Below are 26,174 nucleotides of genomic sequence, written 5' to 3'. Positions count from 1 at the left end.
AGTGGTGTCTGAATTCCTAGTTGAGGTGCTTTGTGGAGAGTACTCTAAGTGAGTACATCGTCAATTAGATGGGATGTTAAACTGCAGACCCTTTGGTGCCTTTCATTAAGAGTAGGTTAATGAGGATGCCAGGTTTCCCTCCACCTTTCCCATCTATCCTTAGGGGCACAAATGACCTCAGCTGCCGGTCACCTCTCCTGAATTTATTTATACTAAAAGATCATAATATGAAGACTCAGCATAAACTGAGGCAACCAATGCATATAGTAAGAAGCTGAAAAAAGGGTCTTCAATGTAAAAATCGTCTTAGACAGCGAATATAATAGACATCAATTTTACGTAATATTGGAGCTACATGGCCATCAACTTCAAATAATATGCACCAAATTAGAATCATTACAATTACTAAAACAATAAAGAGTTAAGAAATTCAGTTACTCACTTCCAAAGATTCCGATGCCAGTTTAGCATCCCAGTCGAAGAGCTGGAGAGCAAGGTGCAAGAAAAGCAGGAGAAATACTCGGACCTCACCTACTTCCCCTTTTGCTTTAGAGTCACCTTCTTCTGTTGGTCTCATCTGCTTCTCAAGCTTCTTTATAACTGCCACTGCCTTTTCCCAATCCTCTAAAACCTGAAGACAACATATAAATAGTCATTGCAGATATAATATCAGTGGTCTCTCATTCATTACAAATTTAAGCTCACAATTCACTATTTTTTATGACATTTTCATCGACTAATGCACCCAAAATCTATTTACAATAAAGTGAGATTAAAACCAAGAGTGCTGAACTATTATTCCTAAGAGTAAGTTTTTGATGCGGTCAAGTGACCCATATGAGTTTTATACTTTTAGAAACATTCAGGAACCACATAGAACTTTTTCAGTGTTTCTGCTATTGTTTAATGACTGCATGGAAATACTATATTAGCCCTGAAACTGCACGTTTGGGAAGCAGTAAGTCCATCCTGATTCAGATGCCTTATAGGAACTTCATTGCCTTCTACATATTATACCATATTCCAGTGAATAGTCAATGGCACACTGTACCTGTGGGATCAGGTAAAAATCATCCAGTTCATAATTAACAAATGAAGATAATATTCCAAATTAAGTACTACAATAGAGAGTTCATCGTTTTGGTGAGTGGTTGTAACTCTTTGATAGTAATAATTTTACAGCACAGCTACATGGAAGTGTGACCACATAAAGAAGCATAAATAGTATGGATTTACTGTTTAAGTGTAAAAAACAATTCATATGATAATTTTTATTTCTAACTATTCCCAAACAACTTGTTAAAGAATGTTTATCCAAGAAGAAGTCCCAAAATGCAAATGTATCAAATACAAGTAATAGGCTGAAGAGATCCACTTAATGGAAATTTGAAAATGGTTAAATGACCACAAATGTCTACTACAGTTCTTATGAGGCAATATTTTCACACACAAAATACTAATTAAAAGATATTCAACAAACCTTTCCTTTGAGAGCCTTTTCTTCAACGGAGTCATCTGTTAAAAGCTCATGCACATGATAAACTAGTTTTAAAAGTAAGTTAATGGCACCACTCAAGCCACCAGCTTTGTGATCCAGGCACCTAAAAAAGCTCTCACGCAGAGCATGAGAGAGCTCAAGGCCAACAACTCCAATTTCGTCGGAATGAGAGTTCTGCTTGCTAAAAACTCCCCAGTGCAGGAGGAATTTTGCCTGCTTGAACTTCCACTCAAGCTCGGAAGCCATCACAGGAACTCCAACTAATCTGAATAGTTCAAAAGAACAGAATATTCAACAGATTACTCTCATATAATTCTAATAATTTGAAATGAAGCCAAAATTTGCAAGCATTATGTGAATTCAGGATTGTAAGTCAATATAAAGCAAAAGTTCTAGATTGATTTATTCAGCCTTTCCAGAAAACTAAATTTTCAAACTGAAAAATTTATGAAAGGCAACTGCTTAAGGAAATTACTCAATGTATGCTTCAAATATCTAAATTTCATTACCACCAAAGCAAAATTTACATTTCAGGCATTTACGAATTACATGTACAGTTAATTGCATAACATACTGCTATTAAATTTTGCCAAACTAACAATTTGGAGTCACGGCAGCAATTATGACTTTAAGACTTAACCATTCAAAAGCATGCATTTTATGACTAAGATAATGAACTTCCTGGTTATTATAATGTGCAAAATAGGAGAAACTTAGAATCTGAATCAACAGCGTACAGTGTATACAATGTTTATAAGACAATAACATTATTCTGATGGAATGGGATAACCAAACCTTGCCAAAAGCTGAGCAGCATATACTCTCTCCTTGTTTTTCCATGGCAGGACTTTGAAATCAGGTTTTCTTACAACATTTCCACTTTGCTCCTTCAAGGAAGTCTTTCCAGAGACCACATCTTGATACACCTTGGCCAATTTCTTCATTCCTTTCACTGCTAATGATGTTGTGATGGGCTGCACAATTTTAAGACCTATATCATCATAGAGAACCATAATTAAGTCCTCAGAGCATTATGTTGTAAAAAACATACTTTTCCCAATTAAACAATCATCAAACATTGACTCTGAAATTAGATGGAAAGAATGTAAATATCCCACTATTTACGTAACCTACAAGACGATATGAGGATACAATGGAATATCCCAAATTCCAAGACATCATTAAACGGCAATGACCACCAGCATTTGACATAATTATTACCATACAATTTTCATGGGTGATACAGGGTGTCCACTTATTAAGGAGAAAGGTTTGCCCAGATTTTTTTTTAATTTTCCCACACTTGAGGCACGCCAAGCAATGCAAGAAAAGAGATTCAAACTTACCAAATATACAGAGTACAGATTAAACAATACAAGTGAGTGATTCATTCACCATGTGGTCAGATTTTGATTCAGAGATATCTAAATGAAAGAGAGACACATTCAGGGGAATACCTTTCTCATTTCCTTGAATGCCCCATTAATTTACGCATCTCTCACATCAGGAACTCGAAATGAAAGCAAACATATGAGGGGGGACCCAAAAATAACAGGAATGTTGTTATAGATTCTTTAGTTCTCAATATATTTTCATTAAATTTTGTTCACCTTCAAAGTATTCCCCATTTACCACAATGCACTTCTCCAAACGATGCTTCCACTGTTCGAAACATTTCTGAAATTCATTCATTGGGATGTCCTTTAGGCCTTCTAGCGATTTTTGTTTTACCACCTCCACAGTGTCAAAACGCTTTCCTTTCATGTCCCTTTTGAGTCTGGGGAACATAAAGAAGTCACAGAGAGCTAGATCCGGTGAATAGGGGGAGGGGAGGGACAATTGATGTCATGCCGTTTTTTTGTCAAAAACCGCATCACGAAGAGGGCGGTATGAGCCGGCTCGTTGTCATGATGGAAGAACCAGTCGCCTGTGTGCCAAAGATCTGCTCTAGAATCCTCTGAATTGAAATTCATAACACTCCAGACATCACACAGAGTTGATCAATGGTTCTGCAATGTTCTTCACAAATGAGGGATTTTGTCAATGTTTTCGTCAGTTCTTGATGTTGAAGGGCGTCCTGGACGGGGTTGGTCTTCAATTGACATTTGATCATTTTTTTAAACATGTAAATCACTCTTAGACTCTGGTTTTGCTTAGGGCAGCTTCCCCATAAGCAGTCTTGAGCATTACAATAGTTTCCGTGGCCAATTTCCCCAACAGGAAACATAATTTCACCACAGCGAGTTGCTTTTGATAATCCACCATCATGTTTTTTGCCGAAATGAAAAAAGTCGTTTAACTGAAACAGCTCTCATGGACGGACCAATTCGGTCACAGTGACGACGCTGCACATACTGATGCAGGAGGCGTGCGCCTGACGTACGACCGGCCAAACAAAGGCTTCTCCCACTCTCGCTCCCCACCGCAGCCCAATTCCCGTTACTTTTGGGTCCCCCTCGTAGCTTTTCATAAATTATTCTATTCACTTTCAAATGACAAGCCAAAACAACAATGCAATCACAGTGCCAGCTGATTATTTTAAATTTTAGTTCTTCCTTTCACACACCTGAATAATTAAAAACCTTTTGGCAAAATCCAAAGCATCACTTCTCCATCACAAAGTCTGCTTCATTCACTAGCAAGGACTCAAAAAAAGGGGGAATGAATTCAAATGCCTCAATATCAAAACAACATATGAGATGCCTGCCAATGGAGAAGTTCAATCTCAATTCAAGCCACTTCAACCTGGAGCTTCATCCTGGAATGGGAGTGAAACTACTGCCTGCCAAATGCAGACTATAAACTATTCTTGTTATGGCAATAAGACAGATATGACCACTCACTGTAAACGATAAAACTCTGCAGATAAAGAGGGAGGATATTGAATTAAATTCATTGCGAAGACAGCTGGAAATATTAAAAAATTAATCCTTTATTCCCTTTGAAAATGCGTAACTTCTGTTGAATAAAAGTTCATACAATGCAAAATGAAAGCAAAAACATTTGCATTATAAATTCAGTTACTACCTGCACAATTTTATGAAAATCGACAAATATTAAGTCCAACAATGTAACATTTTCACAATTATTACATTCAGAGCCTTGCATATTTCTTAGGTTTTCATGATGTTTGCTGGCTTGAATAGAATAGGCTGCCCTCTCATTAGTGCTTCACTGAAGAATGTTTTTACGAGGGTCATCCGGAAAGTAGTACCCGTTCGTGCCGCATGAAGTGCTGACGACGCGAGTAGCCGTTGGACGAGGTCAGATAGCTTCAGTGGCTTGTCTGCCTTCTCTGAGCCAAGTTGCATGACGCTAGCATTGCCTGTGTTGTTTCTGTGATTGTTTACAATGTTTAAAAAAATTGAGAACGCCGCCAGTTGTGAAGTGAGGGCAGTGATTAAATTCCTCAATGCAAGAAACGTTCGCCCATGTGATATTCATCGCCAATTAAAGGAGGTGTATGGAGACAATGTAATGGACGAGTCGTCTGTTCGGCGGTGGTGTCGCAACTTCAACATGGGGAGGGGGAACACACACGACGATGAGCGTTCGGAGAGACCGTCTGTCATTACAGACCAACTGGTGAGCTCAGTTGACGAATTCGTGAGGAACGATCGGCACGTCACAATTGATGACATCTGTGAGCATTTTCCCAATGTTTCTCGAACAATTGTTCATGAAATTGTTAAACACCATCTGCATTATGCAAAAATTTGTGCAAGATGGGTCCCTCGCGTATCTCAATGAGCTGGCGGCGAAGGACTATGCAGCAGGAATACAGAAACTTGTCACACGTTATGACAAATGCCTTAATTTGCTTGGAGATTATGTTGAGAAGTAGTTTAAAGTATCCTCTTTCAAATAAAATTTTTTATGTTTGTTAATATTTACTTTTGTCTCTTTATTTCACGAACGGGTACTACTTTCCGGATGACCCTCGTATCAGAGTGTAGGGATTACACATGGAGTGGCCCTTCATAAAGGCAGCAAAAATTGCATCAATCTACCTTCAACCTGAAGATGTCCACTGTAATGCTGGCAAAATTTGTCCATTCAAGCCAACATGCATTCTTCATTGATGTAGATTCATGGTTATTTCATATTCGACATCATCGCAAAGTAATATAGTTTGTCTCATGAAATAAAGGAACAATTAAATCTTTGATGCAATAAGGTTTGATCATCATAGTGATATGTGACGTTCTTGCTCTGTATACCAAGTAAGCTTGATGACACTAAAGAGATAATATTCCATGTGACCAAAGTACCAGTGAACAGCATTTCCAAGGAAAAAAACTTGGATGATGAATGAAACCACTATCACTTTATTCAGTGATTACATTCATCACCAAAGTACAAGGTAAATGTGGTCCAGTCAGAGCTGCAATGCAGCTGAACCATATTTCCGAATCACCCTAGGTACACCATGAAATGAATCCCCTTTAAAGGTTTAAAACTGGGCAGAACATAAGGGAACATTCCCATGTCTTGGTTAGCATGTGGGCTTGGTTGCCACATTTTTCTTGGAATTCACAGATAGGCGGACACCCTGATAACATTATTTGAAAGAGGGGAAGAATTTAATCAATTCTGTCAAAATGAACCATTAAATACTAACCTGTATTTTTTTCAATCATAAAATTTCCAGGGTAAAACAGGAGTTTTTTAAGCATTTCAACTTTGACCTTATCATTTACATCTTCACTCAGTAACTTATTCATCAAAACTGCAAAAACTTCTTTTACTTTGGGAAAGATGCCACTCATGTCTTGATCCTGAGACTGTCTTTTGCTTTCCTTTGACTTGAGTGTTATATTTATGAAGGGTGGAGATATGAATGCTGGGAACTGAAAAATAAACTTATGTAAGCAGAAGAAACAACAAATCACTACTATCCTGACCGTAATGATTTCACGGACCCATAATTAAGGAATGAATAATTCATATACCTGTGTCTTATCCTGCAAATGACTGAAAATGTGTTTCAGTATTTCTAGTGTCATAAGCTGACGGTTTCTGTTTGGTTTCACTAAATGCTTTTCAATGGATGACCAAAACAGCAACACATGCTCAGTAGAAGCTATTTGCTGACAGTATTCCTCATAGACTGGATGCTTCATATAGCTTATGTTAGGAATGTTCTAAAAAGGAAAAACATAAGTAATTGCGTTAAACATTTATAACAACTCCTTGGTGAAAGTTTCCAAGCATGACCATTGTATTTCTTTATTGACAGGCAAAATTATTTTTGAAACCCCAGCTAAGGATTGCTAGACGACAGCCGTAGAAATGAGAGCACACACTTCTTTCAACCTCCCATGAATTAATTAATACTTCTCTTGATTTTCTTTAGTTTTTATATTTAGCTGAGATAAATGTGATTTTACAGGTCATTGAAATACATGTACATATCGAGAGTGACTAGTGAATAACACACCATTGCTATGATTCTCTATTATATATACACACCTAACACAAAAATACTTTGTTTTATATATCTCGTACCCTGTATAAACATACTCACCATGAGTGCACTGGCACAAGTTGGAATGTTGTCAGGATGAAATATTGAGTTTTCTTCAGATATAATTTTAGGGAAATGATTCTTAAGACCCAGAAGTAAGTAGAGTTCATCCAATGATCGGTCTTTGACATCTTTATGTACACCAGCACTCTCTTGAATGGCTGGCCAAATAACCTTCTTGAATGATTTCTTATTGACCTAAAGGAATGGGCAATGAAAAAATGAAATATTAAACCCAATTCTCCATTCATCCATTGAGTACTTACAAAAGCATGGCATGCACTTTTGGCATTGACAACTGACATCATTTCACTCTCACGGACCTCGAAAAACAAAGGCATGAGTATGCACAAAAAGTACCTCTTTAATCAACTGGATTATAAAAACGTTGGCAACCAAAGTCAAATATGTCCTTTTCCCTCCAGCTGTAATTAGATTGGCCAAGATTTCACTTTGGTCTTCTTCTGAAGCGTCGGGAAACCTTCCTGATCTTATGATAGCTCCATATACCAGTACTTGTCCCATATGAATATCAGCAGCCTCCTGTAAAAATCAAAATTGTCTTTCATACGCAAGTATTTACTACTTTTGTAAACACACTAGAATATAACACACTGCAAACAATGTGGTAACTAGAGAAGAGCAGCTGTTAAAGCGATGGAATTTCGAGAGTTATTGTGAACTTTCAGATTGCTGGAACATTTACTTTGCACACCAGGGAGAGAGCATACGAAAATAATATAACTTAGAATCTTTTGTATTCAAGAAATTATCAGGTTCCAAATGTATAAGTTATTTGACTATTCCTAGTATTTATGATCATCAAGAGGCGGCTAATGATTTTTTAGGTGATGATCAACCTGGGTTCAGGAAAGGGCGACACCATAATAGTAAACAATATGGAGTACAATCAAGATGTATATGTTTCATGGATTTGGAAAAAGATTCAGCATTATGTGAGAGTGAATCAGGTAGAATTTATCACAGAAAATAGGAATAGATTGGAAGAATTGGACAATTTATTGGCAACTGGTACTTCTCACACTACTCATATGCAAGCGGGAGACAGAGAGTTGGGATGGGCCGGGTTAGGAAGAGGATTAAGACAGGTATGTTCATTTTCACTTCTTCTTTTCAATGTACATATATGCAGGTCATGGGAAGCACATTAAGTCATTTAATTTTTGAGGATGATTAAGCCTTAATTAGCCAGTCAGCCAAGGGATTTCAATTACCAGTGTAATAATTATTGGACAAAGATCAACATAAACAAAATACATGGTATGAGGCTTTAGAGTAGGAGGAAGGCTGAGTTAAATGTTAAAATCAGAAGAAGTATTTAATTAGCCTAAGAAGCTTTCCCAAGGGAGAGGTAGGCAATGACAGAGACATTAAGTAAGGCATTTAAGAAAAGATTGGAAACTTTGATGTAGTGGTTCTGTTCAACAAAGAAACAAAGTCAATAAAGCAAGATGATAGGTGTAAATTGGAGGCTTCCGAGATGTGGGACTATGGAGGATGGACAATGCAAAATGGATGGAAAGGAAAACAAATGAGGAGGTACTAGGCTTTTCTGATAGGCAATGAAATGTTGAACACTGTGACAGAGGGGATAAAGTCAGGGAAACAAGGAAGAGGGAGGAAATGAATAGGCATGTTGGATGGGATGAAGGGAGGTAGAATGACTACACCATTGAAGGTTATTTGTTTAAAAAAGGCCATAGAACTCAATACAATTATTCCAGAAAATAAATAAACATAATATCCAGTTTTCCTGAACGATGATGGGTATTTTAATTACTCCGGTGCCACTATTATTGTTTGTTATGAAAGAAAATGGACATTTTCAAAGAAGAGTAAAGGAAATTTTATCCAAAGCAAAACACTGGCCAATGAAAATTAGTGAAACTCTCCTCTGCTGTTTAGTGATCAATGATTATTATTCCTTACTGATAAATCATCATGATACCTTCCCCTCTTCTATCTTAGTCGAAAGTAAAAGACATTGGAGACATTCACTTCGTTTTAGAGAAAAGGAAAGGTTCAATGCTGAAGTGGACAGGCAGCTGCGTGAGTGGCAAGGTTCAAGTAAAATATTACCAGAAAATAAATAAAGGGGGGCGAATGGGTAATAAAGAATGCAATCTTAATTTTATTTCTCTTAGTTTCGGCTACCTAATAAATTCAAGCGCCAGTCTATCCAACATTGGCACGAGGTGGTCAGTGCAAAGAATAAATGACACACGTCTGGCAAAGAAGATACAAACAACCCGGGGTACCAAAAAGACGAGAAATAATTGGGCAAAATACCATGTAAGACATGAGTGTCAGTTTTACCGGGTTTATTTGCACACGAGTTTAAGAATAATAAAAAAGCAGGGTTAGGCCAACTCTAATACCAGTACGGGTACACGTAAGTGTATCAGTATACTTACACCTTTTGAAACATGTTTGCCTTTGTTAAGTTCTTTCTTGACTAATTCAATTACGTCTTTCACAGGAATACCAGGAAATAAACGTAACATGCTCACTAACGCCGCAAAATAACCTGTTCGGGAATTGTTGCGAGAGGCCCCCACACCTCGTATGAGTCTTTCCAATACATAGTTAACTTCACTTTTCTCTTCATCGTCAGCATTCTACAAATAAACAACATTCTATTATTTAATGAGACATTCTTTTCAGAACAACTTTCATTCCATTAAGGGCAAGAAGTTATAATCACATAAATGTAAACAGTAATACCTTATGCTCGTATGGCTTTCCTGAGAGTTTTCTGAAAAGACTGAGGGCAGCTTGAATTCTTTGCGATTCCGACGGCTTACCTAAACCTCTTAAAGCTTCTAAAGTGTTTGACTGAATAATTTCCAGCCTTTTCCCGGTAAAATTCTTATTCCCACGTGTACCTACCTCGTCCATGATTCAAATCGCATATTACAATTCATGTGCTTTTTCTAACCCAAACAATTGAAAAACGCATTCAATGGAAGCCCCTACCGTAACGCCATCTGTCCTAGATGGATATTCGCGTGGGAGCATAAACATAAGATGACTTTTTGGATATTATAAACATTTAATGAGAAAACTGTGCTTATTTTCACACTATGACAGAGAAGGAATATGTAGGCCTCTCAGTAAGTCAATTGTATACGTAGGATGCTTACTTGGTGTAGGTTATATTATTCATAATTAAACCAACTTACTTAGTACCTGGTGTTGTACTGTATTTTGCTATTAAATTCTTAGAAAGAGGAGATTGCTCGGCAGTTTATGCTACCAGAGAGGCAGTCAAAGATAGCAACTCTGTTGAAACAAGAAGGTCAGGCGTATTGCATATGTCGCTCCTCGGATTCTTCTAGGTTTATGATGTAAGTATGATTGTCAATTACAGATTGATGTGCGTAACACAATGTATTCTGTCAAATCACTGCATCATCCTTTTTCCTGTGCTTTCATTAATTCATTATTTACTTAGTGGCTGTGACAACTGTGAGGAATGGTACCACGGTGATTGCATCCGCATTACTGAGAAGGAAGCAAAATACATAAAACAATTTTTCTGCGAGGTAAGATTTCGCTTTCTTAACCAAAATGCCTGAATAATGGCGATGTTTGGTGCAGATATTGCTGGAAATGCAACGGCACGCCAAATGCTGGTGCTCCTGTCAATACAATTGATGTAATTCTTCAAAATTCCTTCCCATAATCACTGAAACCCACTTTCATCCATACATGAAATTCATAGCGCTCTAAATAATGAAATATACATTTGTTTCTCGTTTTAGTTGCTTTTTGGTGAGTATGGATAATTTTCTCCTGATAGTAAACTTGAAGCCAGACACTGCACCACTGTAGATAACGCCAATGGATATGTACCCTTTTTAACTCTCAATTGGCCTTTGCATCCTCTGCATAACGCGGTTTCATTGAATTTAGAGATCCTGCAAAGAAGTCTTTTATGTCAGGTTTTCTTGCTAAAATGCCAATAATATTACCATTTCCATGTTAAAGACAAGAATCATATAAATCACAAATTTTTGCGTAAAACTAGTTTTAACTATTGAATGATAAAAAGTAGTTGATTAAAAACAACGTCCTTTTAACTTAACTGCGCTTTGTTAATTCCTCAATGGCCTTCGCGTAGCGTATTAAAAGGCGGAGTTCGTGGTATTTAGGGTGGACCACCTCTACGGTTTTGGTAAAATTGAGTTGAGCCAAATGGCAGCTCAAGAACAGTTCTTCTCTCCTTAAAACTAGGAACGGATGCCTTTGGTGCCTTTCGTCCACCCCCCATGGTAGCAGTCGGTGACGACGTGACGTACACAGCATGCGAAATGGGGTCTACTATGCCTCGAGAGCAGTACCACCTGCAATGGGTTAAACTTATGGCACCTACCGACGCTTTGTTGAGGATGCAGACATGATTGATGCATTATTATGTCATCACCGCGAAAACGAGCTAGAGTGTCGGAAGTTTCCGTTACGTTTCCTACATTGTTTCAATTCGTCATTAGTTGTTTTGAAAATGGGAAGGAAATAGTATCCTCCGGGATAAGAGAGTAGCTGCGTCACACGCAGCACGAGACGTTGTGTTAGTAATTTATTTCCCGAATTAACAGTATTAACAAGTTAGTCAAACAGCCAGTATTTTCTTATCGTGTGCGCAGATACCCGGGGAGCACTTTAATAACTTTTGTGTGGTTGGACGCGTGACATATTAGAAATCATAATATTCCTCCATTGATTTTTACGGCGCGTAGTTAAGATGAACCTCACGACCATGATCGAAGTAATGATTAGTGTTTGTATTTTTAGAATATAGACCTGTCAGTAATCCCTAGTCTCTGTCAGTTTATCTTACTAATTGGATGTTAATGTATTTAGCGATGCAGGGAAGAAGACCCGACATTGCAAACGAAGTATAAACCAAAGAAGAAGGATGGAGCAGAAAAATCAACTCCGATCAAGGAATCCGGAGAATTTTATAGTGATGAGAAAAGAGAGAAGAAAAAGAAAGATAAAAGTATGAATCTGTATTGTGGGCATTGTATTAGTAAAAATGCTTTTTCCCGCGATTTTATTATGGTTTTAAATCTGCTATGTCCAGATTGAGCATGATTTAGTTGCCAGAAGGTATTTAAATTCCTCATTATTTTTATCTATAGGCAAATCGTCGAGGAGATGTGGAGAATGCATTGCATGCTACAGAACTGAAGATTGTGGGCGTTGTGATTTTTGCAAAGATATGAGGAAATTTGGAGGACCTAACAGAATTCGACAAAAATGCCGTCAAAGACAATGCCTTAATTTTGTGAGTTTAACAGCTCCATTAACTATAAAAATATTAATTTTGGTCAAATAATGAGTTAATTAAGGTATCCATATTCATTAAATAGGATATATACCTCAGTACTTGTATGCTAAGATAATATTATTTGCTATGTTTCTTATCACTATTATGTTTTATTGTTAAAAATGTAACAGTTCAGTAAGAACTTAACGCTATATAGGATATTGTCTTTGTAGATATTTATTTTTAACTGTCCAGTTCTATCATGCATTGTTATTAAATTTTCCACTTTGGATGTTGGATCAAAACTGCTTATAATTTTAGCTTCTGAATCAAGCTGGAAGATCACTCATTTAAGTTTATTGTAGAGTTGGTTGAGAAGGTGTTTTCTCTGTAATTTACTGTGGGTTTTGTGTTTTACAAACATATATCTATTGAGGAAGTGGTCTTCATAACAGCCTTATGGAGGTATAGTCAACACATGATGAGGTTTAATACTCTTTCAACTGTATATTATGATCTTTTTCTTAAACCTTGTGCCTTTTTTGCATGCAGTCTTGAACTTTTTAATGTTCCTTAAAATGCAGTATGCACTATTCCAACATGTTTGTAATTGTGTTGTTCAGTGGCTGATTTCATCGTGTGGCAGATTTCATTCAAAGGGCCGCTTTTCAGGGCCTGCTGTGGTCCTCCTCGCACCCACAAGGGCCGGTGCCCAGTCCTACAAAGTTCACGGGGGCAAAAACCAAGCGAACCTCATACTCCTCCCCACATGCCTCTCCCACACACCGCAGATCCCAATCCTCGTGGGAGCACTTTTCCGAGCAGAGCTCAAGAAAGGTACCTTCGGGCTCTGTATAGTTTGCACTGATGCACCAATTAGGGTTGGCATTTGTTTTTTATTTTGCGAACTTACCCGTTGAAAATTTTTGCCTGAATATTGCAGAAGAAATGTACCCACAAAGTTGAATTTTTATTGTAGAAACTTTGCTTAGATGAAAATTAATTTCAAAACCAGATGAAGGAGTAGAAAAAGGGAAGAAATGAGTTTGTTTTTTGCTAATCAGAACTCATTTTTATTGCCTAATGGATTATAATTTTTTATTGATAATTGTTACTACTAGTCAAGTGTTTCACAAGCTTTTCCTAGGAATGCATTTGTTCAATTGATCCACCAAATGAAGGTATTTAAAGTTAATTGTCATTTGTGCGTTATTTACTCAACATTAGACACAGACTTGCACACATCAATAATTTTGTTGGACTCAATGATTTGAAGTCTCCAGCTCATGTAAGCCACTGTTTAATTCTCCCCCTGCAATGGTAGAAATTATCATAACTCCCCAAGTTCCATTTCTATTGACGATATAATGTAATTGTTGTAGTAATGTTGAAAACATTAACATCATATAAATAAAACAAACTCGAAACAGGATTAATTTTCAGTGGTAATGGAAGCAAAAACAGAAATCACAGTTGCATTATAATTCAATGCAATAGTTCTCTGATCTTCTGTGCATGTTTGATATGCACATCGAAGGTTTAAATGTTACGAAATTTGACCTATGAGTTTTTTATTGCATATTTATTTTTCATCTGTATTTAAGTTGTATGTTAGGTCAACCAAAAGGGTGGTGAAGGTAAGGGCAGAGACTTAAATGTTGTTTTTCACAGTTCAGAATTGGTTTGCAAAAATTCTACTTCGGTTTCCGTGGTAAAAGAGTGATGCTTTACAGTAATTGCTTCACCTTAAAATTTTGAAAGCTTCCGTTAAGTTAAATTGTTAATGTTTTTTTTTCCAAGATTGACCAGAAGGTTCATTTTATCCATTTAACTTGAAGATGTAAAAAAATATTTTATTTGAACTTTTATAATGTTATTCCAGTATTAAGTGTCTTTTATCACGATGTAAACTAGTGTGCTATCGTTTGGGAGGATCAATGTCATGCCATCGAAGCTGAGCATAAGTGCATGGAGAATCATTTGAACGAATATTTTAGGAAAGAATAAATATCCATTGAAATTCAAAAGTAGCTATGAAGTATATGAAATTTACCCCTAAATCATTTGTTCCCATCAATTTGTTTAGATAGTCAACAAAATCATCACAAGGGGTGACTATAAATCTCTCTTTATCTGGATGAACGTCTGAAATCCTAAAAATAAAAATTTAACAGTTCAAATTATAATTTTCAAGGAAGCCTATCTTGACAAAGCTGCTAACATTAATTGCCAGAGGAGAAAGAAATACTAATATCAGTTCTACTTTGAGGAAAAATGGTTCAATAAAACTCTTGCTGTTGAATTATCACCATATACTGACCACTATTTGTGTGAAAAACATTGCACGGAATGATCTATTCAAATCAAGAGCTAAGATAGCATTTTAAAAAAGACTTTTTCCTCACAAAGAATTTGTCATCAATGTGGGCATCTAGTTTTTTCTTGACTGTGAATCTGAACATTTTGTCTTCAGGGTAAATCAATAACTTAGTAAATCAGTCCATTATATATTTTATTCATTACCAGTAGGCAACCCTGAAAATATCAGAAATTGCCCTTGCAACCATTTTAGTTATCAAATCTCTCAATTCCAAAACTTTTTGTCATGATATGATTGCCCTTCACCCCCTCATTAGATGTATGTCTCTTTACAAACTCTTACCATGAAGTAACTACTCAATACTATGCTAGTTTGAAATGAATAAGTTTGTATTATGTTTGATTCATTGAAAAAAGGTATATGTTAACCTGAATGAATCAGTTACTTACGTAAAATGTTTAACTTACAAAACAAAGAGTTTTGCTGTTTTAGGCATCGCATAAACTAATGATTAAGCTGTGTAATCTCAGTGGATGTGCAAAAACCGATGCCATTGTTTAATTTTATTAACCCCTGCCATTTGGATTGGCCGAGTGATATGTTAAGTGCACGTTTGTGGCATCAGAAAATTATATGAAATTTTGTAATGAGAATAGAAATTCCATAATGTTGCCTTGTTTGAGGAATGTTTTAATCATTCATTTGATTTTTTTTAAATTATCATTATATAATAATGGCAAAATTACCAATAAAGTAATATAAAATGTTAGGTTGTTTAAATGAGGTACAAATGGAGATAGAAAGGTGTGTTTACGTTTTTGAGTTACCGACTTGTATGGATATCCATACTTCTTCTTTATTTGCCAGTCTGTTCATTAAAACTCACTGCTTGTTTTTATAGCATTGAAATCAAATAATGCAAAGAGGAACGTACCCACCTCATAGAAGTTCGCTAAGAGAGAGAGAGCAGTTTTCAAATCCTTCCCTTAGAGCTTGAAGGTGGCTTCTAACTGTATAGTTCAGTTGTCAGTGTCCTTGCTCAACTCATGCTGCCAGAATTATAGTAATATATAATGCACTACAACATGAAGTAATTTTGTGAGGCATAAATGCTCGTAGTTGAATGTAGTATTTGTAATAACTCGATTTTAGGTATATTTCTTCTGTGATCATAATAATTATTCCTTGATTAATGTCTCACATGCCATAATAACTCACCAAATGCCAATCCCATGTGCACTACTAACATAGTTTGCTTTTAAATTTGTACTGCTTTGTGTGTTATTTGTGGTGTTGTAAATATTTGTAGTCTGTGTATGTTATTTGTAAATACATTGCACCTTTATTCAGAAATTTTCCATTCAACCTGCTTAAGTATCTGTGTTGTGAAGTTTGTCCTAGTACAACATGCATTATTGTGGCTGCCCAAAGTATGTATGTTATGTAGTAAATGTTCTTATATATATTGGAAAACCATACTTAAAATTTAAATGAGGCACTTGTCTCCAGAGAAAATGGTATCCAAATGATAATTATGATCAAGAACTTTTTTCTCTGTTGTATGAAATAGGTTTTCTTAGTTATCTCGGATAGCTTGCTAGATGTAACAACTCACTATTGGGTTTGGTGAAGTCCTCATAAACTCTTATTAATCATTGTGCTATTTTTGTAATATTTCGATGGGTACATATGTAGTGATACAAATTTATTCTTGAGAGCAAAAATTATTTTTTTGAAATAGAATGAATACAAATTAAATTTTACTTAAATTCATATGAATTTTTGGGTAAGGACAGTTTTTGTGTTTTTTTTCTATTTTTAAAATTTTGAAAATGTAATAGACCTGTAGATCTGTAGGATGACATCAACCTTTCCAAGCCTTCTTGTATATGCTTTGATGTGATGTCATTTTCAGAATACAATTTTGCATCTCTGGCATTGCAGTGTGTGTTGTAAGTACACATGTTGCACCAGAAAGACATTTTATATCCTTACCAAAATTGTGACTTTTCATAGTCTGTTCATGTTGTGAATTCAATTCTCTGGGCAGCCAGCCTGGAAACCCACATTGTCGCATCTTGAAAACTTGTGCCAGTTGGCTCATGAGAAACAGTTTGTTGAGCCTTGCTCATTTTTCACAGGGTGCATTTGTATATTTTTGCTCATGTCATTGCCAGGAAATGATCTTTGGTGAAGTTTGATTAAGTATTAGAGTGTTAGTCTTGATGTGTAAATTATTGCTGATGCATTAATTCTGCTTGAAAAGAGCAATTTGGCCAAGTAGGTGAATTTTGCTTGTGCTGTAAAAACTTTATTTCAAGATCACAGACAGTTTCATCCATGCCATAGCTTAGTTTCATAGTAATAGCTTTGAAAATCACTGGTCGTTTTAATGGACATGATCTGATTGGCTGCCCCTTCTTGACGTAATACATTTCTCTCTTGCATGTTTGGATGGTTTTGATGGCGTAATTCTATCTTGAGTTATTTTCTGTTGCGTAATTTGTTTATCACCATCATCATTTTTATGGTCCATTGTACCCATATCGTTGGAATGAATCTGATTTGATGTATGTCTGCCTGCGTATGCAATTTTTAACTTTTAAGAACCATCTCTTTGTAACTTACATGACTTATGTAGAGTCTCTTGAGGGGCTTTACTAGTTTTTTTCTCATGTAATGTCTGCATTAGGTGAAAGAGTATTCAAGCAAGAGTCACCGGCAGTCATCTGGTACCTCCTCAAGGAAGAAACGGCATGATTCAGACTCGGATGGCTACGGAGTCCATTCTACTCCTGGATGGGGTCGTGGGAGCGCAGGGAAGGGTGGCGGTGGTGGGCCAGGTACACCGCAGAGTGACAATGTGCCCAAGCAGTGCTACGGGCCTCAATGCACTCAAGCAGCACGGGCTGGCAGCAAGTACTGTAGTGATGAGTGCGGTATCAAACTGGCTACGAACAGGATTTATCAGGTGAGCTAAATAGTTAAATATCAGATTATTCAGTTTTACATGTTGATGCAACTGAGAAAAGAGGTAAAGCCTGGATTCTATTCTATTACAAATTTGTAAATCATGCGCATACAAGGCCTGTCTAATAAATAAGCAAACTGAGGCCGTAAAAAATTTATTTTGCAAAATTTAGTTTGTATCGATTTTCTCCCCTTCAAACTACTCTCCATTCGTAGCTATGCACTTATTCCATCTTCTTTTCCACTGTTTAATTGAAAGTCCTCGGCAGTTAGGCTTTTTAGTTTTCTCGTTGTTTCTTGCTTTATTGTGTCCACATCTTCCCAGTGATATCCCATCATTACATTTTTGCATTTTGGGAATAGGAAATAGTCAAAGGGGTTGAGATCTGACGAATAAGGAGGATGATCAAGGATGGTGATTGAATTTCTTGCCATAAACTGGTGAACAATCAGTGCTGAATGTGCAGGTGCATTGTCATGGTGAAGGATCCATCCATCGTGTTCGGTTAAAATAGGGTGCACTGCTGATTTTCCTAAATTCAGTTCCTCAGCTGTCATTTGGACAGTTTTTCCATGATCCATAAGGACAAGGTACCACACACGATCAATGTTGTTGTCAACACAGGTGGTTGAAGGCCTTGCATCGTCCATGGCGTCTTGTTGGCCATCTTTAAAATGCTTAGTCCACTTGAAAACAGATGTTTCCTTCTGTGCATTATCACCGTAAACTGCTGTCAACATTTCAATAATTTCTTGATAACTTTTACTGCATTTCACGAAAAACTTGAAGTTGATTCGTTGCTCCATTATTTTGGAAATAATATTTTTCTGATAACTGTAATGATGAATGGGAGTGCAGGCGTCATTGCAAGGTTCCAAAAAAGTTTGGAAAATCATGAAGTCAGGAATATGATATGTTGAAGGCCTTGCATCGTCCATGGCGTCTTGTTGGCCATCTTTAAAATGCTTAGTCCACTTGAAAACAGATGTTTCCTTCTGTGCATTATCACCGTAAACTGCTGTCAACATTTCAATAATTTCTTGATAACTTTTACTGCATTTCACGAAAAACTTGAAGTTGATTCGTTGCTCCATTATTTTGGAAATAATATTTTTCTGATAACTGTAATGATGAATGGGAGTGCAGGCGTCATTGCAAGGTTCCAAAAAAGTTTGGAAAATCATGAAGTCAGGAATATGATATGATCTTCGGAATTGCCTGATGAAAATGATGTCATTTTTGACAGAGCGATTTTTGCTTGGCATAAGTCTTTCTGCATTTGAGTATGTATCAGCTAAAATCAGGGCAATATTATTAAGATTGGGTTATAGTCTCACCTGTAGCAGATTAATTTAGAGAGTAGGTTAGCAGTATGGGTTCCTAGTGAAGTGAGAACTGAGAAAAGGAATTATTCACAAAAACTATGTCTAATACCCTCATCAATGATGTAAATAATTATGTTTTGCTTCAAATGACTTTGTTCGGCATTCATGCTTTTTAAAAATTTCTCATTAATTTTAATTTGCCAAGGTCACCGTGCAGCTCCTCCCGTGCTTATGCATTACGAGGCATTAACAACCATTTGCTGTTGTTTGATATCCCTGTTTATTTGATTAATTGGGATTGGGATATGCCAACGTCTTTTTGAAGGTTGTCGTAGTGTGCCTCTGAAGTGGGCATGAAGCACCTCATTAAAATGCTTCTGGCTACAGGCTGATACAAGTGATGAATGGAATCAGTTTAGTCAGTTCGCAAATTTTTAATAAGATAATGTTAGTTTGACAGCAACATCTATTAAAAAATGTTGACGATTGTGCAATAGGATCATTCATGTATGTATCATCTAAGCAGCCATATTTTGTTGCACTATGTACGCAAATGTCAGTGGTTTGCAGACTGAATTATAGTTCAGTTGATTACTGGTAATGAGATTGTGTAAGTACCTATTTCAAAATTCATGTTTCTTTAAAATTTTCTTCAATCATTCTCCATAATGTCTTTTAGGTTCTCCCTCAAAGAATACAAGAGTGGGCGCTTTCTCCGTGTGTTGCTGAGGAGCAAAATAAGAAGGCATTGGAAAGTGTGAGAAGGAAGCAGCAAGAAGCTCGTAAAATGCTCCAAGATTTGGACAGAAGGCATAAAGTAAGTACTGAAATAGAGACTTTAAAAGGGTATTTAACTATCACGTGAACCCTTGTACCACATGCACATTGTTGCCCAGATATTGGTGCCATTAAAGTTGATGCATATCATACACGCTTTCTCTCTCTCAGCCCTTCCCTTAAGTCCCCAGTGCAGCTGATTCAACCTCCCCCTCCCCTACCACCCAGGGGCCACTGAGCACACATGGCATGGCATTTAGATAGGGGGGGTGTTGCATACCACTGTTCTATTACAATTTGTCATCCTTGCTTGATACATTCATGTATTAAGCAACCACATTCACAATTTTCAAATTTACCCTGCCATCATTTGTGCATATTGTGCTATTGTTCCTAAAATGAATAGATCTAAAATGTGGTAGCCCTTAATAGAAATGGAAAAACCAGAATCTTCCATAAAGCATTGGAGGAAGAACATGATTCCACTTATCAGTGCCACGGTCTGAGTTAGACTGTGATGGTTTAAATAATATCTGAAGTCTTAGGAGAAAATCTGCCCATTACTCCATCTTTTAACTTCAGCTTACATGAATGAATAGCTGGAAATTTGGTTTTCAGTTGGTATTGATGGAAATGGGTCTTGACGCAATTCATTGATTGCCAGACTACAGCTATCATTTTACCATTCATTGACCATTTTAAATGTTGATGAAGTGATTTATAATTTTTCTCAATAAATTCTATGTTTGTTGTCACTGATATTAAAATAAATCCCTATAATGTTGTAAAGAGTTATAATTTCTGCCAATTTTTTGGTACATAAAATTTTTCCTTCATTTCAATGCTTACAAATGTAGACAGCAGTAATTTTTTTGGACTGGCCCACCTCTAATTAGTTCTCAGCATTTTATTATTTCGAAGAAAAATAGTAGAATTTGTGTGGTACCACTTTGGCAGGGCTTAATGCGCCACTCCTTGGTCATCATTTTGTATACTTCCTCAAAATGAAATCGTAATTTTATTGTGAGAAACATCCCACAGTTACATTAGGGGTTATCAACATTAATATTGTGACTGGTTAATCATTAATGGAAAGGTTACTATCGTACTATCCATGCAGACAATTTTTAAAAGATTTTGTTTTTATAAAGTCGTGAGACGGACAGTTTTCTACTGAAAGATTTTTAGGAATGGTAACCAAATGTGAACTTGAAATATTTTGCACTTATGATATTTCTCTTTCTGCCTAAATTAATTGTCATGGAATACAAATAGCCTTGGAGTTATCATGCATAACATGACAAAACAACGTGTATACTATATCCAACCAAATGTAAGGCAATGTTTTTTCTCATAATTTGTTGTCAAAAGTTACATTTTGATTTAATTTAAAACCATGGAAAAAATTTCTATTCATTCAGTGGGTATTTATCACATGGCAATATAATGATGCTTAAGAAAAATCATAGGTAAGTAGTTTTGATACATGCACCACATATTTTCCTTTATTACAAAATAAATCAGCACAATTCACCGGAAAACATCCATTTTATCAAAAAGGTAGATTCTGGAATTTTTCATAGCATTTAAGTTTCTGTTTCACAGAATTGCTATCAATCAGAGACCATAGATTTTAATGTTGTTATATTGGGACTGCATCAAAACCTTAATCAATTTTTGTGCATAAACTTCACTTTTATAATAAAGATGAATCAATGTGTCAATTGTATTTCAGGAGCTGGATGCAATTGTTGAATTGGCAAAGTCTGTGAGTGTTGACCCTCGCAGTGAGGATGAGGTGGAGGAGGAGGGAGAGATGAGCATGTATTGCATTACCTGTGGCCATGAAATCCACTCGCGGACAGCTGTAAGACACATGGAAAAGTGTTTCAACAAGGTAAGCCTGTGCCTCACAATGACCATTATGTACGAGTGCTATATATTTCTTTGAGTATGGGGTGAGAATCATAATGAATGTAAAAAAGACTATAGGTTTTCAAGAAATAGAAAGACAAAAGTTGGACATTAAAATTAGAGAGCCTAAAATAGAGGGGATGAAACAGTTTACTAATCTAGGACATGTTTTGAATGAAGATGGTCAACATAGTGGGGACGTTGAAAGGAGCATTGTGTTTAACAAAGGACTTAACAGAAGGTATCTGAGTAGGGCTATACGGAAAAGGCTACTGAAAACATTAGTATGTAGCATAATTTTGTATGTTGGGGAGAGTTAGTCAATGCGACAAGATTATTGCATAAATTAGAGGCTTTTGAAATGTGGATGTATGGAAGTTGTAAAATTGACAGAAAGAAAAACAAAGAAATACTAGGCATGGTGGGGAGGATAAGGGTTTGTTGGGGTAAATCCAAAGCAGGCAGAAAAAATGGATGCAGATGATTGCGATAGGCAATGGAATGTTGACAACCATGATAGAAGGGAGGATGTTAGGCAAACGAGGAAGGGGCAGGAGTTGGATAGGGATGTTGGGCAGAAGGAAGGGAGGGAGGATGTGTGCGGAGATGAAGGGGGGGGGGGTTATTGTAGTGTAACATTGTACAGGGATGTTAAGTGATTCTTAGAAAGTTAGTGCTGGTTTAGTCCCCTAGTTAGTGGCACCCAGTCAACACCTGCCTAAATAATTTTATACAATGAAATGAAAGCTGCTTGAGAATTAAATTTGAAATCTTCTTTCAGCCCGCCATTGCTCCATATTCTATTTGTTCAAGGTGTTGACCTCACGTAGGTAGGCTGTTTGCAGTATTGCAGATGACCTGAAGCTGCAACTGCTATCAGGACTTAGACCCATTACATATTTTTCCTTTCAAGGAGGTATTAGCATCCTCTTTGGTATTACAAAATGGCCCCATCTAATAATCTCTTTGTAGTGCTCGATGGGAATGGTTCAATATAGAGACATAGACTGCTGTGTGGTACTTTCTTTAACACTGCATAGCCAAGGCTGAAGTTGCTGATGGCCGACCGGTTAGTATTGATTCAGTCGCCACTACAACGCATGTAATGGTGCATGAGTACCAAATGTGCTAATTAGCTTCGTACGGAGGTTAATGTGGCTTTGAACTGCTTGTCTTTATATTTCTGGGTTCTCCATCAGCATTGGTTGTCTTCGGGTGACAATAGTTTCTCTGGCCATCATGCTTGCATCTTCAGGTCGAAGGTCTTCCTGCCCGTGTCTTTGGGTCAGGTCTTGGACCTGAAGATTCAGGCAGGATGGCCAGCGAAACTCGTCACCCATAAGACAACCAACATGGATGAAGAACCCGGAAATGCGGAGACAAGTGCTAATTAGCTTACTTCGATTTTATTTGCAAACTTAAGTTGGGAGATAATAATTAGAATGATAATACAATAACTGCCAAAAAACTGCTGGAGATGGTACAACAGTCACTTTTAGTGGAGTTTACACTTCGAAATTGTTCAATTGTGATGATGCAATAGTTTCTGTTATGCACGACAAATACTTTGTTTGTATACTATATGTTGGTAAGTTATGTGAGGACATAAATACCCAAAACAATGTATTGTGTGTTTAGTGTTTGAACATTTAGGGGAGTAAGACAAGCTAACTCTGCTACTCATAAGTGCACAATGTTTTGCTTACAGCTGTGATTTGAGAATACAGCTGTTCAGGAGACAAGATTATATAAAGTAATACCATTTATTTTTTTGGAAAAATGCAGGACCTCATTCTAAAAATCTGAGTGTTCACCCAAGCATTGGAGGGAGGGAAACAGGAATAGCGGGAAGTTTAACTGGACCACAATACATCCTGATTATTTTATTTAATGGACTTAGGCTGTTGTGTGATTGAATAAAGGTTAACTAATATTTTTGCATGCCTGGCTGGTGCCCTAGCATCCCCTGCCCTTGCAGCAGCTTGTGGGGCATTGTATGCGCGTGGAAGAGTGTTTGAATGAGGTTGATTATGCCTAGAAAAGTACCATCATTAATTAAAATTGTTTTAAATTGTAGAAATAAACCTTGCTCTTTCATTAATATAGTTTAATAATATTTCTATTTTTCAGTATGAAAGTCAAGCATCATTTGGCTCTGTCTACAAAACTCACATTGAGGGAAACAACATGTTTTGTGATTACTATAATCCTATAAATCATACCTATTGCAAAAGGCTTCGAGTACTCTGCCCCGAGCACTGCAAAGATCCTAAAGTGTCTGACTTTGAGGTGAGTACAATTACACCATTAGAACATCTAATGTATTATCAAATCTGTGCTGGTACAAATTTTTTATTGAATAAAATGAAAGAATTCCTTTTTATGTAATTTTAAGCACGCTGCGTGCACATGCTCGGTACAATTGTTTCTTTGAAGAGAAAATGGCAATTTGAAAATATTCACATAAGATGAGTGTGTGGCACTGAGCACGAGTCGAGATTATCATGGCCTATCAGGCACAAAAGTGTAACTTCAACCGCTCTATCAATTGAATAGAAGTATGAAGCAATTGTGCAGATGATGCAATGAAGTTGTTTGTTATTCCAAGTATATTGTTTTTTAATTTTGAAAGAAAGTTGGCTACACTTACACATTTAACAGGCCCAAGTGTCATTCACTATTGTCTTATCATAAAAATAGCATATTTTGAGGTCATAATTTATAATGAAATAGTTGTGAGAATTTTTTTAGCAAAGGAAGGAGTTTTAGGATTAACTTAGTTGAGAGTACCTGAAAGCAAGTTTGCTTTATTTCTTTTATTTTTTTAGGTATGCGGATGCCCATTGGTGACAAATGTATTTGATTCTGTTGGAGATTTTTGTCGTGCTCCCAAGAAGTCGTGTATGAAACATTATTGCTGGGAAAAATTACGTAGAGCACAAGTAGATATGGAACGAGTTCGACAGGTTTGTGATTGTTTATGCCTTTTTCACGGAATTGGTTTCTCTTTTTATTATTTTATTTAATGGATTGCGTTTTCATTTGTTTTTCTTGTAGTTTAATTCATGGTATGTTTTTATGATATTTTAAGTATATGGAGTAGAATTCTATGTTGCACAAGTGAAGTTTCTTAGCTTTTATACTTAGTTATTAAATTGAATTGCTTTTTCTTTTAAAAAATAAGGGTTAAATAAGCAGTAATTAATGTTGCTGTATTGTTCAGAGTAATTCCCCCTGATCATTACTAGTATTTCAGAATTCCACTGTAATATCCTATTCCATTTATTTCCCCTTTTCATTTGTGCATATACTGCAAGTCAGCATTTATGGAGGTTACTTAGGCCAAGGCCTTTTATTGTCGATTGAAATCCTGTGTCAAATTTAAAAATTTATTCTTGCAGTGGCTGCGAATAGATGAGTTGATGGAGCAGGAACGTCAAATTCGACACAACATGGCCAGCCGTGCTGGAGTACTTGCCTTAATGCTACATTCAACTTATAATCATGAAATCATGGAGAAAATGACCTCAGCTCAGGAAGAGCAGCAACAATTAATAAATGCTCATGCTTAATTTTTTATGAAATATTCCTTTGTTTTTTTTTGTTGACTGTATGAGTCAGATCCATAAATGATGTCACAAACAAAAGAAGTGAAGAATTTCATGTGGCACCTATGTTTTTTTAATTTGTTTAATAAATGATATATTTAAATTAATTGCTTTGTTTTAAATTACCATATATTCTTTTGAGCTTTACCTTTGACTTAGGAGTTGTTTTTTTATATCTTTAAAGCACCGTTTATGACTATGAGTCACCTGGTGCAATTGGTGTGGTTATGAATTTTGATGGTGCCTCCTGAACTTTAACCTTTTTTTTTACATGACTAATTTTTTTTATAGTCCTAAGTAGAATGTCTAAGGATTTATATTTTACCCCATGACCTTTTCCTCAGTTTAATTATGTATTTAGATTACAGTTTCAAAGTGCCACATGGGATATGTGAGTTGAAGTTCGGAAACAGAATTTTTATTCATCAAACTTGTACAAAAATTAAGATGGTTGTGGGATAATACTTGTGAGCTTGAAGTGAAATTAAACTTCTATAAAATATCTGCAAAGCCTTTAGAATGGCATCATTACCATTGGTTAATCTGTCCTCACGGTAGTAGGTTTCATCTGACCCTATTTCCCCTTATTAACTACCGTATTTTCCCATCGATAACACACACGTTATTCATACAGAAATGTTCAAATAATCGAAAATATGACGATGCGTGTTATGTAAAATGAAAATTGAAAAAATCCAAACATTTACATACCTATTTACACAATAATTAAAAGAAGAGTCCTGCAAAAAGAAATTGGTCCGGAAGCATGCCTTTCTAATTTCATTCTATTTTATATAGATCTGCTGCTGTCACTGTTATTTCATCTCATAAATCCAAGAGAAAAAGAAGAAATATATAATTTCTATTCTTCATTTATTCTAATACGTAGTACATGTTTATTCTATTACATAGTTCTTCACATATACGTAGAGTACATTGTA

General features: G+C 36.3%; 2 protein-coding genes across 4 annotated transcripts in view; one reads left to right on the top strand and one right to left on the bottom strand.

Annotated features, from left to right (window-relative positions):
* The window catches only part of Mybbp1A (MYB binding protein 1a), a 33,358-nt gene extending 23,314 nt beyond the window's left edge, over positions 1–10,044 (bottom strand). Inside the window, exons 1-9 of the mRNA XM_071596991.1 lie at positions 9,771–10,044; positions 9,461–9,664; positions 7,386–7,568; positions 7,026–7,223; positions 6,451–6,642; positions 6,120–6,348; positions 2,294–2,489; positions 1,481–1,763; positions 443–631 (exon numbers count right to left, since the gene is read on the bottom strand). Of these exons, the coding sequence (XP_071453092.1) occupies positions 443–631; positions 1,481–1,763; positions 2,294–2,489; positions 6,120–6,348; positions 6,451–6,642; positions 7,026–7,223; positions 7,386–7,568; positions 9,461–9,664; positions 9,771–9,944 (1,848 nt within the window). The 5' untranslated portion in view covers positions 9,945–10,044. The remainder of the gene's footprint in view (positions 1–442; positions 632–1,480; positions 1,764–2,293; positions 2,490–6,119; positions 6,349–6,450; positions 6,643–7,025; positions 7,224–7,385; positions 7,569–9,460; positions 9,665–9,770) is intronic.
* Positions 10,045–10,050: 6 nt separating this feature from the next.
* On the top strand, positions 10,051–25,959 carry LOC139698090 (CXXC-type zinc finger protein 1-like). 3 transcript variants are annotated; one of them, XM_071596993.1, is made up of 12 exons: positions 10,051–10,159; positions 10,272–10,393; positions 10,501–10,591; positions 11,910–12,048; positions 12,191–12,336; positions 12,991–13,155; positions 17,331–17,609; positions 19,614–19,751; positions 21,447–21,608; positions 23,756–23,914; positions 24,454–24,591; positions 25,027–25,959. In XM_071596993.1, the coding sequence occupies exons 1-12, from the start codon at positions 10,130–10,132 to the stop codon at positions 25,195–25,197; spliced, it is 1,740 nt and encodes a 579-aa protein (XP_071453094.1). In that variant the 5' UTR covers positions 10,051–10,129; the 3' UTR covers positions 25,198–25,959. The 3 variants fall into 3 exon arrangements, with proteins under 3 accessions (XP_071453094.1, XP_071453095.1, XP_071453096.1); XM_071596994.1 differs by lacking the exon at positions 12,991–13,155; XM_071596995.1 differs by lacking the exons at positions 10,051–10,159; positions 10,272–10,393; positions 10,501–10,591 and adding an exon at positions 11,439–11,814 and having other exon boundaries at positions 25,027–25,958.
* The last annotated feature ends 215 nt before the right edge of the window (positions 25,960–26,174 follow it).

This window comes from Hetaerina americana, unplaced genomic scaffold (genome assembly GCF_022747635.1).
Source record: "Hetaerina americana unplaced genomic scaffold, ioHetAmer1.1.p SCAF_8, whole genome shotgun sequence".
NCBI lineage: Eukaryota > Metazoa > Arthropoda > Insecta > Odonata > Calopterygidae > Hetaerina > Hetaerina americana.
The sequence above is the reverse complement of the archived record's forward strand: the minus strand, read 5'-3'. Positions and strand labels throughout refer to the sequence as shown.